Source organism: Aspergillus vadensis (genome assembly GCF_003184925.1).
Source record: "Aspergillus vadensis CBS 113365 unplaced genomic scaffold BO88scaffold_1, whole genome shotgun sequence".
Taxonomy (NCBI): Eukaryota; Fungi; Ascomycota; class Eurotiomycetes; order Eurotiales; family Aspergillaceae; genus Aspergillus; species Aspergillus vadensis.
The window spans coordinates 1,296,099-1,309,247 of NW_020292039.1; the positions used below are offsets into that span (position 1 = coordinate 1,296,099).

Sequence of the window (13,149 nt, forward strand, 5' to 3'; positions counted from 1 at the left end):
GTAAGGAGTTGCGGCGTTGTGAGGTAGATGATACGATTTACGGATTTGATTAAGTGATTAAGTAGATGGACATATAGTTTATCTATACAAGGGACGAATTAATCCTTCAATTAACTATAAAATAAACAGACCTTATTTTATTCTTTACAACTTCCACGTAGCTACTAACTAGCTACAGTCAACCATAAAACAGGAGACAATAATCGGAACCGATACCCACCGGACTAACCACAGAACCGACTAGTCTAGCGGCAAGTCCGTCCGTCTTCTCCGCATTCCAATCTAACCACTAACCAGCTTACCTTAAGTATAACATCCGACCGAACCTCGGCATGATTAAAGTCCCGTAGTCAATCAATCAAACACCTTTATAACAACACCACTCCTCCCCCTACCTACCTTGAAACCATAACCCTCACCATACCCAAACCCATACAATTCTCAAAGAAGAAGGGTAAAAAAGAAAAGAAAATGGCACCAACCCTCCCCACCCCCACTTCAAACACCATAACCCTCTCCCTCCCCCACCCACACGTCCTCCTCGTCACTCTCTCCCGACCCAAAGCACTAAACAGCATTTCCACCGCGGGCCACCACGACCTCCACGCCATCTGGACCTGGATGGACAATGAGCCCTCAATAAGAGTAGGCATATTGACCGGCTCCGGGAGGGCGTTTTGCGCGGGCGCAGACCTTAAAGGTATACCCTTACCCTTACCCCATTCTTCACCTCACCAACATTCTCTCCCTTATTCATTCAGCATGATACTCACCTATAATATACAGAATGGAACACCACCGTCCAAACCCCCACATCATCATCCACCACCACCCCCACCACCCCAGGCATGCCCCCCAGCGGCTTCGGGGGTCTCTCCCGACGGAGCGGAAAGAAACCTATCATCTGCGCAGTGAACGGGCTCTGTCTGGGGGGCGGATGCGAGATGGTGCTCAACGCCGACATGGTGATCGCTTCTTCTAAAGCGTATTTCGGGTTGCCGGAGGTGCAGCGCGGGGTGGTGGCGTGGGCGGGGGCGTTGCCGCGGCTGGGGAGGATCGTGGGACGGCAGAGGGCGATGGAGATGGCGTTGACGGGGAGGAAAGTTACTGCAGAGGAGGCGGAGAGGTGGGGGATTGTGAATGAGATTGTTGGTGATGATGGTGGGAAAGGGGTGGTGGAGAGGGCGGTGGAGGTTGCGGTGCAGATTGCGGGGAATAGTCCTGATGCGGTGTTGGTTAGTCGGGAGGGAGTCAAGTTGGGGTGGGAGGGGGTTGGGGTTGAGGAGGCGACGGGGATGTTGATGGAGGGGTGGTCGGAGAAGTTGAATCAGGGGGAGAATATTAGGGAGGGACTGAGGGCGTTTGTGGAGAAGAGGAAGCCCGTCTGGAGGGATAGTAAGTTGTAAGCAACAGGTTAAGATTTAAATCGGTTACTGTTTGTGAGACCTGGCATAGATTCATGTTCAGTCATGTATTCGTGCTAGTTGCCTGCAACTATGTACATCATTATCATGTTATGACTATGCTAATCCGTTTCCATACCCATGCTCCATATCCGCGCCGACCAGTGTTCGCCGTATCCCATATGGCCTGTCACCGTCCTGCGGCGTGGCCAGTTGTACATGCAGGTGATCGACTCGGAACGCTTTCGCAGTTTTCGTAATCGTAATCGTGAACATTAAAGAAGACAGTGTGCAACAACAGCAATGCCTTTACTTCGTCCCCTGCTGCACCTTGCGCACCCGCTCCAGCACGGCAGGATACAGAGGGTGTTTCTCTTCCAGGCCGGTGAGGTTGCTGGTGGCATCTTCTGCCGACTGTTCTTGGAGGATGTTGGCGAGCTCGGCACTCTCGTCGTCACCAGGCACGTTCTGGAAGCGCAGAGCCATCTCGACAGCGTCCATCAAAGAGTCATACTTCATGCCGCGCTCGGCCAGCTGCGAAGCCGGTCCGATGAAACGCTCCTTGCGAGATAGCTTGCGCAGGGGAGCACGACCCACGCGTTCGACATTGTCCTCCAGATAAGGGTTGGAGATGCGGCTGACGATCTTATCGACGTACTCCTTCTGCTCCTCCTCTGAGATGTCGTGCTTAGCCACGATGAGTGAGGCAGTCTCCTCAAGAACCTTGTGAACAAGTCCACGGATCTCCTTGTCCTCCAGAGCGTCGGCAATCATCTTCTTGCCCCGGAAGTGACCAAAGTAGGCAGTAGTAGCATGGCCGGTGTTGACGGTGAACAATTTGCGCTCAATGTATGGCTCCAGGTTGTCGACCCAGTGGATGGCAGGAATGTCTGGGTGGCCGACAGAGCCAAAGGGAGTCTTCTCGACAGCCCATTCGTAGAACTTCTCAATGCGGACGTCGAGGCCACTGTTGGGGGCCTGTTGAGGGACGATGCGGTCAATGGCAGAGTTGGCAAACTGGGCGCGGTCGTACAGGGTCTCGACGCGGTCCTGGCTGGTGTGCTGCTTGATGAAGCCGTGCAGGGTGTCGGTAGCACCAATGGCATTCTCACAGGCGATAACAGCGACAGGCTTAGACTCTGTGCGAGCATCGATACCCTTGGCAATGACAGGGGCGATGAACTTGAGAATGTTGGGGCCCACGGCACAGGTCACGACATCAGCCGTAGCAATCTCTTGGATGACATCGCTCTCATGGGTCTTGGAGTTGATGGCACGGTAGTTGGTGATGGTGGTGGTGTGCTCACCCTCCTCACTGACTTCAGTCACATTGTACGACTTGTTCTGCTGTAGAGCCTCGACCATCTTGTCCATGACATCGACAAAGACCACTTCATAGTCTGCCTTGTGGAGAAACTCGGCGACGAAGCCACGGCCGATGTTACCACCGCCGAACTGGATGGCCTTCTTTCCCATGATGTAGTGGAAGTATGACTTAGTAGAAGGGGGTTAAGGCTGAGGTAGAGTAAGTGGAAGACTGATCAAGTGAAGAAGTTGATCAATAGTATGAAAGGTGATTTGATATCGCGAAAAGAAGAGTGGTGTTGAAGACAAAGGAAGGTTGAGAATTAAAGAGGAGAGGATGGAGAGAAGAAGAGGGGGAATGGAGGGGTATATAAAGTATAATGAGCGAAATAAGAGAGAATGAGGCAGTCACGATGGAAACAACGGGAAAGTGCAACGGTGAATGAAACCGAGACTTTTCACGATGTTCGGGCCAATTCCAGTAAGTGGGGGAAAAAGACACACACAGTGACTACTATGATCCAAGTAAAAGTGAACTAGACTAACTGACTATGACTTAATGGATCACGATGAGGCCCAATCCAAGCCCTTCCAAACAGGACCAGAGCCGGCCGTTCCAATGAGCGGCGATGACGCAGGCCCAAAGCGGATTGGCCATGCGGGCATTTTCAAGCCCTGCACGCCTCCCCTTACTTTGCCTTCTATCCCAATCAGACACGGCCACTGTCAAGGTCCCGGTTGATTCCGCACCCACAGACAATCCGGTCCTTGTCGCATGTGCAACTGTGCCATCGTGAGGTTGACGACGCGATAAACTAATGGCTCGTTGGCCCGTTGGCCCGATGGCCATGGACTAACAATAGTCTACGTACAACTAGTGGTGCTACTGTAAGTCATCTCACAGTATCTCATCCCAGCCGGTTCTAACCCGTTTCTCTTTCCAACAAGTCATCTTCCCTGAACACTGTGTACCTATACTCCGATCGCTGACCTATAATGGGCTGGTGGCTGCTGCTTGTTGGTTCTGGTCTCAGGTCTCCTACATCATTCCCCTGACTATCATCATCGTCCAACCGGTCGTTAACATCATCATCATGGAATCGAATCGAGTATCCACCAGGGGTTGACCCACCGCTGGTGTCAGGCCAGCGATGGAATGGATAATTCAAAGAGATTCTACTGTTAGCGCTGGACGATGCCGGGAACGAGCAGCACCGGAGGGGCCAAGGGAGGCCATGCGCCCTCGTCATTCGACCCGAGCCCAATCCTGCTCCACTGGTGACGTGACCGGTTCTTCCCCCCAAGCAACGCTACGCTGCACTGTACCACACTATCGTCGGTTACCCCCAGTGGATGCGATCAACAATGGACGGCCGTAGAATCCCTTTCATGGGGTTTCTGTGGGTCTTTATATCCGGCTCCCTCTTATCCCCAAGACAAACCCAATAGCTTCATGTTCTATAGCCTGGCTGGATTATTCCTTGCATTTCCATTCATTTCTATCCGCACTATCTACCCTTTCCATCAAATACAATCCCTATTCCTCTTCTTTCCATCACTGATTTCCCTCCTTTTCTGTCTCCACCCCGGGAGATGGTTCCGCACTGGATTTGACTGATTCATAGTCCGAGTGCATGAGGGACTTGGCTTGATCATCACAGTCACCTGCAAGGGTGCCTGTCTCTGCTCGGCTCCGGTCGACCAGCACCGTCAATAAACTGGTGATGCCTCCCGTCAACATCAACCCTGTGGCGGCCCAAGTCATTCCCAAAAATTGGGGTCCGTACTCGGCACTCACACCCATATCGCGGCCATGGTCATTGACAAGATCGACAAATTGAAACGCGATAACCGTCGCAATAATCGAGGAAATTCCGAGCATGATAAACCCCAGCTAGCACGTGGTTAGTGCTGGGATCATCCCAATCATATGTCTGGGGAGGGCTCTTTACCAGCAATGCCGCTAATTCCATGACGGACTGCCGTGGTCCGCGCCGAACCAGCCAATACAATCTGCCCACTATCGCCAAGCCTGCAGCCCCGGCTCCGATGCAGTAGAAAATCCCTATACTCCGGCTGGTCATGCTGAACGCATGGAAATCGTCTGTAACGGCATCGGGCCATCCCAGGTTCGAAAGTGAAGTGGTGTTACCGGTTTCATTCAACAACACCACGGAGGGGTCAAAGGCAAAGGGCAATGCGGCTTTGGAGCAGTTTGAGAAGTGTCTGTTGCCTGTCATGAGATCTCCTTCGCAATAGGACATCACATAGATGGAGTAGAAGTCATGTATCCCCGTATTTCGACTTTGTTCTGAAGAAAGAACCTATATTGAGGTATCTCAGCTGACCGACTAGACACTAACGTGCAATTAGAGGGGTCGATCGGGGCTTAGACTAACCGTGAATATATCGACACCTGGGAGCACCGTCAATTGTGTGCCTGCGAAGAGACATAACAAAGTGAGGATAAAAGCGATAAACGCTGTTATCGTGGGGAAGTAGTTCACCAAGCGACCCATGGTGAAAGATGATCTGCCTCTTTACTAGAATCGTTTGCGACAAAGCTTAATTGATGAATACTGAAGCATGATACCATGAGGGGAATTGCTCGCTCGTAGACGACATGAGCGATAACTTAAAGGATCCCAACCGCCGTGTATTCATCATTCCTTGAGATGGCCGGTATACATCATCTTTGCGCGACAGCAATGATCCCAACTTCCTCTCCTCCTTCAAGCACGTGGCTGTTCTCCAGCTGCATTGGTCGCGGGTACTGCCAGACGTTCCAATTGGCCGACGCGAGCAATTGGGAATGTGCATGCCCGATTTATCAGGGTTGGCATGTTCATTCTTGAGGGACCGCCCGCTTGAAGAATGCCCGCCTACCGGGAGCATTAGAGCTGTAAGAATCAAAAAGATCCAGATCCTGGATTTGTCATTTGATTCCTGAACAACGCTGTTGACCTGACAGTGCGTTATTGCTGACACTCAGAGATGACACCCTGAAAGAACAAACTCTACAGATAGCCTATTTAGAAAAGTCTTCCATCGTGTTTCCCACCAAAAGCCACTTTTGCCTAAGTAGTAATTGGAGACCTGTAGTAATAACACATCCTCAATAACTTTGAAGCCTATGCCCCTGGAGGTGGCCTTAGGAGGAATTCTTGAAGATGTTCTCTCTATATTACGGAGTAGCCTAGCTTAGATATGATTTCAATCTGAGGGCAACTACTATATTTAGAAATGGTGTGAAATCCCTTCAGCAGAGTGTCAAGTCTAAATGGTGCCTGCCATTCGTAATAATATGCAAGCGATTCAAGACTGTCTTTGTCCATCGCACTCGATTGAGACTTTGTCTTCCACACACGGCGATATTACCTGGAAGTGGCACAAGTCACATTTGATACATTTTTCTGTAGATACGCACTTCTTTGCTATCTTCAGAACAAACGTAGAATTGGAACCTCCGAAAAACAACCTCATTTCATATCACAAAGTATTCTCACTGTCAACCCAAGAGAAGTCTGGACTTCTGCTGTTAAAAAGATTATAGTACTAAGAATAAGTAATGATATATGCCATATAATTTCGAGCAAGACGCCCCTTCGATACGGACAGCTGCAACTGGACATTCAAATAGAGACATTACTGCTATACCAGTCTTTGCTCATGTCACATTCTCTGCTTATTTTATAAGGGAAGGTCTACTTTCTGTAAGATGAGGCCTTAAGTTTAATGCTCACCACCTTCGTGATATAGTAGTATACTATCTGAGGCAGTAGTTCATATCTCAGCCAGTTAAATTGGCCTTTGCTTGATGTCCGTCTACAGGGTTAACTTTACTCGCACACAAAACTACTACTTTCTGCTGGTGCTTCAGTTAACTAAGTTCAGATAGCAGCGCTTGAGTCAAGGAGGTTTTCAACTTCCCAAGAACATCCGCATTCCTTTCGCGATCAGGTGGCCCCAACTCAGATCTTGACCTTTTCCAAGTTAATCTAATTTTGCTATTTCGAGGAAGGCATCAGTCGTTGGTTGAATCCTGACAGTTGATAATTATTAGCCATGAAGAATGCTCCATTTGATGCATCAGAAATACAGTCATCCCATATTGTACGGGATCTGTAAATATACTACTCCAGCTACTACTTCACTCAAACAGGGCTCTTCACTATTCTCCCATTGGCCTTGGGAAGTCACTTGCCACTGTCATTCCCAACCATGGTGGTTTCTCCCTATTTAAGCCTTCTCATTGAGCGCGATCTTCTGCTTTCTACATCTATCCGATCTTTCATCTTCTCTGATCAATATAATATCATCCTTTCAATATATGTATGCAAGCCAAAGAAGATAGTAGTATACAATAGTACTACACTCATATCAAAGCCCACAATGATCCGATAGTATTGATCCAACAAATACTGGAGGTTGCTCCTCGCAATAGCCACAAGATATAGTTCATTGGTACCAAACACTCTTCCAGCCGAAGCAGAGCCCCAGGAGCTATATCATAAGGCGTCTACACATTCCAGTCTACCACCAAAGCTAATGATACTACTATCACTGAACCACAATGACTGGAATTGTTTCTTCCGTGGGCGTACGGCCATATTTATTTACGTACCGCATGTATATACATTCTCTCATGCCACGATGGTACTCGAGTGCCTCCGCGCTATACTATTAGTGAAGCAACCCAGAGGACTAATTAGTATATAGTCACCCTTCAGAATGCGCTAGACCTGCTGTTGATTCAGCAGGAGATACTACTTCCTACTATATAAAGCCAGTATGACATATATGGTAAGGAAACATCTAGTACCATTTACGAATATTCACCATAGTATAATATCTTCTTCCAAAGTGGATTGTTCCATACTATTAATATAAAAAAGATTTCTATTTAACACTGACTACTCAAGATCGACTACTCAACTCGGCGTCGACGAGTTCCAGCGCTGATTAGCTACTTACTAAGGGAAATGCTGGACCTAGTAACGACATATTGAGCGCAGTGTCAGGGTACTAATATTGAAAGTGATAACAGTTTTCAGGGTCCTCTACAATGATCTAAAAATATGGAGGATGTTATGTTATCGTCTCGCATTCACAACTGTACGAGAAGTAAGTTTCTCTGACGCTTCTAATATTTTAGTTGATTTAACCCTTGATTAGGTGGGTTTCAACCCCCTTGTCACTGGTAAGACTAGATGACTGATATATTGCTATTCTCAACAAACTCTGGCCGACGAGGTTGAGACATGCTGACGATGGCAAACTGTTGATAGTGCCGATATTCGACCCGCAGAAGCACACTCTCAAGATGAATTCTACAGGGCATTCAGTCTTACTACGGATCAGGGAGTACCAAATTGCAGTCAACGGTTCAGAACGCGTGATAGCTGTGTTTATTTCTCATCCCGACGGGTTACAAGGAAAAGGGCGATTGAGTTGACTAAGGTCCCATAGGGAAGAATGAGGAATGTATTATTCTTAGTTAAAATTAATAGGGTTGAATAATGGATTGCGCTGTGATTGACTGTGCAACTTAGTCTTCTTTTTTCCTAGAATAACTGTCCCTCTATTGCGCAGCTGTGGCCTCATTTGCCTTGCCCATAACCTAGCTAGTTTATGGACCAGAAACACTTGTTGATTCATGATATATTATCTAGCTGAAGCCCAGATGAAGCGAAAAGCACATATGTAGAACCAAGAGGGTATCAGATACATTGCTGCTGCTGGGGTATGTAAAGAAAGCGAGCGTATATAGGAACGACCCTCCAAAGTAGGGTCTGTAAGCGACTGGATCATTAAGGCTGGAAAGGATAAATACTTCCCATGAGCAGGGGTATAAATATCGACAAAAGGGTAGTACGCAAATCAAGGCCGTTGACCGAGAGGTAAAGTGAAAAGCTTTAATTTGAATGACAGTAAAGAAGAAAAGAACCGGACAGATCAAAATGCTACACCAACAGCGGAATGACGATACTCGTAATATTGGGTAAGCATCTCGTCATAGACTTCGGGCTCCTGGTGCTGTGGCTGTTCGCCCTCATAGATTGTGGGATAGTTGTGTTCTTCTGTCACGGTTGGAAAGGTCTGCTTAGGTGAGAATGGGCTGCCAAGAGGAAGGTCAAAATTCCGTGATTCAGTGCTCGATGTTGGCATCGTTGGGGCTACTGTCGTGCCGCTGGCGAGAGACGGGGTGGCCTTGTGCCCTCCGGTGAGATTGGTAATGGTTGATGCGAGCGTAGAGCCGCTCAGCGTCCGCGACCGGATGCGAAATGGCCCCTTGTCGCTGATTTTGCTTGGGTTGGAGAAAAGGAAGTTTGGCTTGGTGGGCGTTTGAAAGAGCCACTGGGTAACACGTCCCGAGCGGGTTGGGGTTCGATTGGGGTTCTCCGAGGGAGTGGTCGGAGGTCGGCTTTCGGAGGGAGTGGTAGGTGGGTGGTACGTACTGCCTGAAGAAGGGGAATCCTCCTCAGTCGGAATAGAAGGTAAGGGCCTGTCCTGCAGGCTGGGTTTGGTGGGAGTCCTAGGGAGCGAGGATGTAGAGGCCTTGTGGGTGTCCCGGTGTAGCTCGTTCCTAGCCAGGGACGTGCTGCCACCAATTAAATCCAGCCTGGGAGTGGTAGAAGGAATCGCACTTGCGGTCAAGCCAGTGGCCGCAGAGCTACGTTGTGAAAAATGAGGGATTAAGGGACTGGTGACGGGAGGATTCTTCTCTAATAACTGGAGCTGTTCTTGGGTTGGCAATGAAGACCGACGGGAGCCTGACCCGACCGGCTTTCTCGCAAGCTGGAACGACGAAGAGGGTCGGTGAGTTCGCGGTTGCGATATCCGGCCCATTTCGGTGGACGAGAGAGCCTGCGGGGGTCGTGAAATGACCTGCTTGTGGTCGTGCTCGAGAGGGAAGTCGTCAAATCTCGGAAGATCCGGGAGCCTGTTACCTGGGGTATTGAAGCTCAACTCCAGGGGACGATATTCATCCAGTTCAGTCAAGAACATTGAGACTCTTCTAAACTCCGAGGGTCCACTGATCCTCACGGGAGCAGTTGACTTCCTTTTGAGCGACATGCTAGCTCGATTCGATGCTCGCGATGCCCGGGTCCTGCCCTCAACCACCCATGACTGTAGCGATGATACCCGAGGCTGAGGGCTTGGACTGGGCAAGTCATCATAGCCGGTGAGGTTCATCGGAGGAACGAGATGTGGTTGAGTATGGCATACTTTCATTTCTCGTTCGACACCTGCAAGGGACGACAGTCAGTCCCCATGTCTGAGAGGGAGGAGTTGTGGGAGAGGAAAGTATGGGGAAAGCTATACCTTTTTGCTTCATAGCCTGTTGATGATGAAAGCTCTCATCGTCGCCCCTCCCGCTCAGGCAGAACAAACAGGAAGATATCCAGCCAGTGAATATGGAGCCTGCCTGCTCAATTGCCTGCATCATGGCTGCCAGCGCATCAGCAGTGATGCTCCATCGCCCAGTGGCCAGAGAGGGAGGACTGGGTGGGGACCGGAAGAAAAGGCAGGCAGCAAAGGCGCGAGCAGGCGATGCACGAAGCAGGTCAATGAAACACTAATACGAGACATCTGCCCAGCGGGGATGCAGGAGAATTAAATCGGAGGGTCCGGGAGGAGGAGGGGGGGCCCACGAGGGCGCTGATATGAGAGTGTGAGTGAGAAAGAGAGGCTGGGAAGGTTAAAAGTAAAACAAAGAAAGCGAGTAAATAAGCAGGAAGATGAAGGAGGGAAGCGGGACAAGAGTAGGGTTATGGTGACCAACCATCTCTCCCAACTGTCCCATTTCCCTCCCCGCGATAAGTGTCAAAGTAGTAAACAACAAAAAAAGCGCCGACCGCTTGATGCTATTGTCCCCCTGATTCATCAATAATGGGAGATTGGAAGTAGCAGAGCAGCTAAAGAGATGGTGCCATGCAGTCCAAGGCACCCGCTAAACTAGCTGGCAACCAATAACCGCCACGATCTGCCCCTCTTCGACAGCGTGTCGGCGTGTCGATCAGCCATCAATCCATCAACTGATAGCCATGTCACCCTCTCGGCGCCTAATGGTTGCCCTCCATTTGCTCGGATCGCTGAGGATGTGTGATCCGGCCAGCAGCAGGTGGCATTCACACTTCACACACACCAGATCACTCATTAGACGGAAACAAATTTAGATACTCGGTGCCTGACTGTAGTGTCCCCCCCAAAATCAACTTTCGCAGCTTTCCCCTGGTTTCATCCTTCATCTCCTGTCTTCTCGTATCGATAAAACATTTCATGGTTTCATTCATCTTACATATCCTATGCTTCAAGAAATATTTGCAGATGCGCCCCCATATGTAATAAAGCCACTGAAATTGGTGGGGATGGGTCTGTGCATGAAGCAAGCTCTGCTCTCCTAGCGATCCCACACATTCTCCTCTTCCAGCCCTCCGTATGCCCAATTTGGCCGCGTCGTCGGTTCCTCATCCTCTGCTCGATCGGTTGGGCTTGCAGCCCTGGTATTCTCTATCGTGCCATCCGCGCTATTCTCAAGATAGCTTGGCCGTTCATCAACTGGCTCCCCAGAGGGTCTCCTAAATGAGAGGTCAGTGCTGTTCCGTTCCGCGGCAGGATGATGAGATATATGAGATGTTGCAACATACTGGAAGTGCCTCTGGTCGGGCTCCAGCCAGGTCGATCCGAACGCCTTCTGTGTATGCACTCTTTCCGCCTCCTCTGCTTTGTGGTCCTCCACTACCAAGTCCACCAGCTGACTGCGCTGGGAGCTGTGGGATATGGATGAGCTAGTCTCCTGACGAACTGTCTGGCGACCGTTGGGGGGTTCCCTGCGAGAACTACGGGAGCTGCCTTCACTTCGTGGGGTGCCTCCGCCATTGTTGATGCGGGACTTACGGTGCTTTCGCGTCCGTTTCACCGCTCCAGGATTTTGTAGATTTGGGGAGCTTCGGTGGTGTATTTGCCGTTGATCCTCCGGCACTTCATTGGCCGTGATCACGGGATACTGATTGCAATTAGCCCATCGATGTCCTGGACTAGAGCGCCATACAGCTTGACTTACATTCCAATCACCGAATTCAAGAGTGCGTGCATTGGCAAAGAGTCTCTCATCCTCATCGTCAAGACCCATCTCCTCAATGTCACTGTTTGATCGAAATCGACTGAGCGTGCTGCTTCGTCGATCGCGACTGCTTCCTTCAGACCCTGACAGCAATGGCGTCCGACTGTTAACCTCGCCAGGCTTGGGAATCCAGTACTTCGCTTTGCCCCCACGCTCATACCGCATGCCGTGCATCACTCGCCTGACACGGGAGTTGGACTCGGCATGAGGGATGATGTGATCACCGGAATCAAAGAGTCTGTACTCGTAATTTTCTCCTCGAAGGGTCATCTTCGTGTCTTCAATAAGATCGCGGATACCAAAGGAATCGCGAAGGGCAAACTTCACAGGCAGACGGGCAGCTGAAATGGTGGAGTCGGCGTAGTCATGCCAGGAGAAAGCGTACCAGTGGGTAATGGCGAAAAATGGCATCTCAAAGCAGATCAAACTGTCCTGAATCGCAGCGGCGAGATTGTCGGGTGTATATCCCGCCACGCCGTTGGATAGAGCACCCAGCCACTGCAAGATGGACAGAAAAAAGCCTTGCCAGTAAGAAGCAAAAATGATAAGCTTGACACAGAGGAACTTAGGAACCGGACGGAATGGTGCCAGGTCGTTGTGCAAACAGACCCAAAACATGGCTAACGAATAGAGACTTATGGTCACGCTGACATTGTACACGATACCCGTCCAGAGATACCCCGATGTCAAGCCCAGATAGCCTTCCTGATAAGTGTCCGTCGCTTTCATGACAATAGAGATGATAGCCAGGATTGGCTTAAGCCATGTGTACTGAAGAATCCCACGCTTGACAGCCAAGAAGGTCTGAGGGTCGGAGATATCCACTTTGGGCAGGATATGGTTCAATGGCCAAGCATGTTGGATTGGAGGACGTCCATGAGTCATTATAATCAATGCTCTCTCGCCTCCAAGAAAGTTAATGAGTAGTTGGAAGAAGGTATAGATCGTGAACGCCTGCAGTGCACTGTAAGCATGTGGCCAGCCAGTTGTCGGCGCGCATATCTTACCTCGTAGACATCGCGAACGGGGTCCAGCCACATCGCCGCTTTCAAGGATATAATGCTAGCCCAGGAGGAAACCGCATAGATAGGGACCCTATTGCAATCAGCATTGCGCCAACATGGTTGTCCATACAAGTGGAGACGGACATCAACAGTATGCGGACAACATATCGCTGGAGGAGTGGTTTTCGATAATTTTTCCTATGGCACGATCAGAACAGAACTAGGATGAGATGGAAGGTCTGGATGGTCGTACGTCTGAAGCCATATGGACCTAAGACCGAGATGATCGTTTGTTATCAGCACATGTACC

At 49.8% G+C, this 13,149-nt stretch overlaps 6 protein-coding genes across 6 annotated transcripts; 1 reads left to right on the plus strand and 5 right to left on the minus strand.

The window, feature by feature from the left end:
- Positions 1 to 144: 144 nt before the first annotated feature.
- Positions 145 to 1,559, plus strand: BO88DRAFT_14247 (enoyl-CoA hydratase/isomerase family protein). Its single transcript, XM_025701454.1, has 2 exons — positions 145 to 700; positions 787 to 1,559. The coding sequence occupies exons 1-2, from the start codon at positions 472 to 474 to the stop codon at positions 1,404 to 1,406; spliced, it is 849 nt and encodes a 282-aa protein (XP_025568269.1). The 5' UTR covers positions 145 to 471; the 3' UTR covers positions 1,407 to 1,559.
- On the minus strand, positions 1,560 to 3,072 carry BO88DRAFT_14248 (mannitol-1-phosphate 5-dehydrogenase). The gene has a single exon (XM_025701455.1). The coding sequence runs from the start codon at positions 2,877 to 2,879 to the stop codon at positions 1,713 to 1,715; it is 1,167 nt and encodes a 388-aa protein (XP_025568270.1). The 5' UTR covers positions 2,880 to 3,072; the 3' UTR covers positions 1,560 to 1,712.
- A 468-nt stretch (positions 3,073 to 3,540) lies between these two features.
- On the minus strand, positions 3,541 to 4,110 carry BO88DRAFT_14273 (uncharacterized protein). Its single transcript, XM_025701461.1, has one exon. It carries the CDS (start codon positions 3,956 to 3,958, stop codon positions 3,632 to 3,634), a length of 327 nt encoding a protein of 108 aa, XP_025568271.1. The 5' UTR covers positions 3,959 to 4,110; the 3' UTR covers positions 3,541 to 3,631.
- A 153-nt stretch (positions 4,111 to 4,263) lies between these two features.
- BO88DRAFT_448291 (SUR7/PalI family protein) lies at positions 4,264 to 5,227 on the minus strand (the record flags this gene model as incomplete). The annotated part of the gene is made up of 3 exons (XM_025710427.1): positions 4,264 to 4,602; positions 4,661 to 5,032; positions 5,108 to 5,227. 3 exons carry the CDS (start codon positions 5,225 to 5,227, stop codon positions 4,264 to 4,266), a joined length of 831 nt encoding a protein of 276 aa, XP_025568272.1.
- Positions 5,228 to 8,514: 3,287 nt separating this feature from the next.
- On the minus strand, positions 8,515 to 10,284 carry BO88DRAFT_14406 (uncharacterized protein). The gene is made up of 2 exons (XM_025701472.1): positions 10,035 to 10,284; positions 8,515 to 9,958 (listed from the first exon to the last, which is right to left on the minus strand). Exons 1-2 carry the CDS (start codon positions 10,156 to 10,158, stop codon positions 8,664 to 8,666), a joined length of 1,419 nt encoding a protein of 472 aa, XP_025568273.1. The 5' UTR covers positions 10,159 to 10,284; the 3' UTR covers positions 8,515 to 8,663.
- An 828-nt stretch (positions 10,285 to 11,112) lies between these two features.
- On the minus strand, positions 11,113 to 12,875 carry BO88DRAFT_327889 (OSTA/TMEM184 family protein; the record flags this gene model as incomplete). The annotated part of the gene is made up of 4 exons (XM_025702529.1): positions 11,113 to 11,290; positions 11,360 to 11,718; positions 11,776 to 12,789; positions 12,843 to 12,875. The coding sequence occupies 4 exons, from the start codon at positions 12,873 to 12,875 to the stop codon at positions 11,113 to 11,115; spliced, it is 1,584 nt and encodes a 527-aa protein (XP_025568274.1).
- Positions 12,876 to 13,149: the final 274 nt, after the last annotated feature.

Excerpts from the sequence above, each read along its gene's own strand:
- BO88DRAFT_14273 (XM_025701461.1), bottom strand. The coding sequence starts at position 3,958 with ATGACGAGGGCGCATGGCCTCCCTTGGCCCCTCCGGTGCTGCTCGTTC.
- BO88DRAFT_14406 (XM_025701472.1), bottom strand. The coding sequence starts at position 10,158 with ATGATGCAGGCAATTGAGCAGGCAGGCTCCATATTCACTGGCTGGATA. Across the intron at positions 9,959-10,034 it reads ACAGGCTATGAAGCAAAAAG|GTGTCGAACGAGAAATGAAA; the intron begins GTATAGCTTTCC and ends CGTCCCTTGCAG.
- BO88DRAFT_14247 (XM_025701454.1), top strand. The coding sequence starts at position 472 with ATGGCACCAACCCTCCCCACCCCCACTTCAAACACCATAACCCTCTCC. Across the intron at positions 701-786 it reads CGCGGGCGCAGACCTTAAAG|AATGGAACACCACCGTCCAA; the intron begins GTATACCCTTAC and ends TATAATATACAG.
- BO88DRAFT_14248 (XM_025701455.1), bottom strand. The coding sequence starts at position 2,879 with ATGGGAAAGAAGGCCATCCAGTTCGGCGGTGGTAACATCGGCCGTGGC.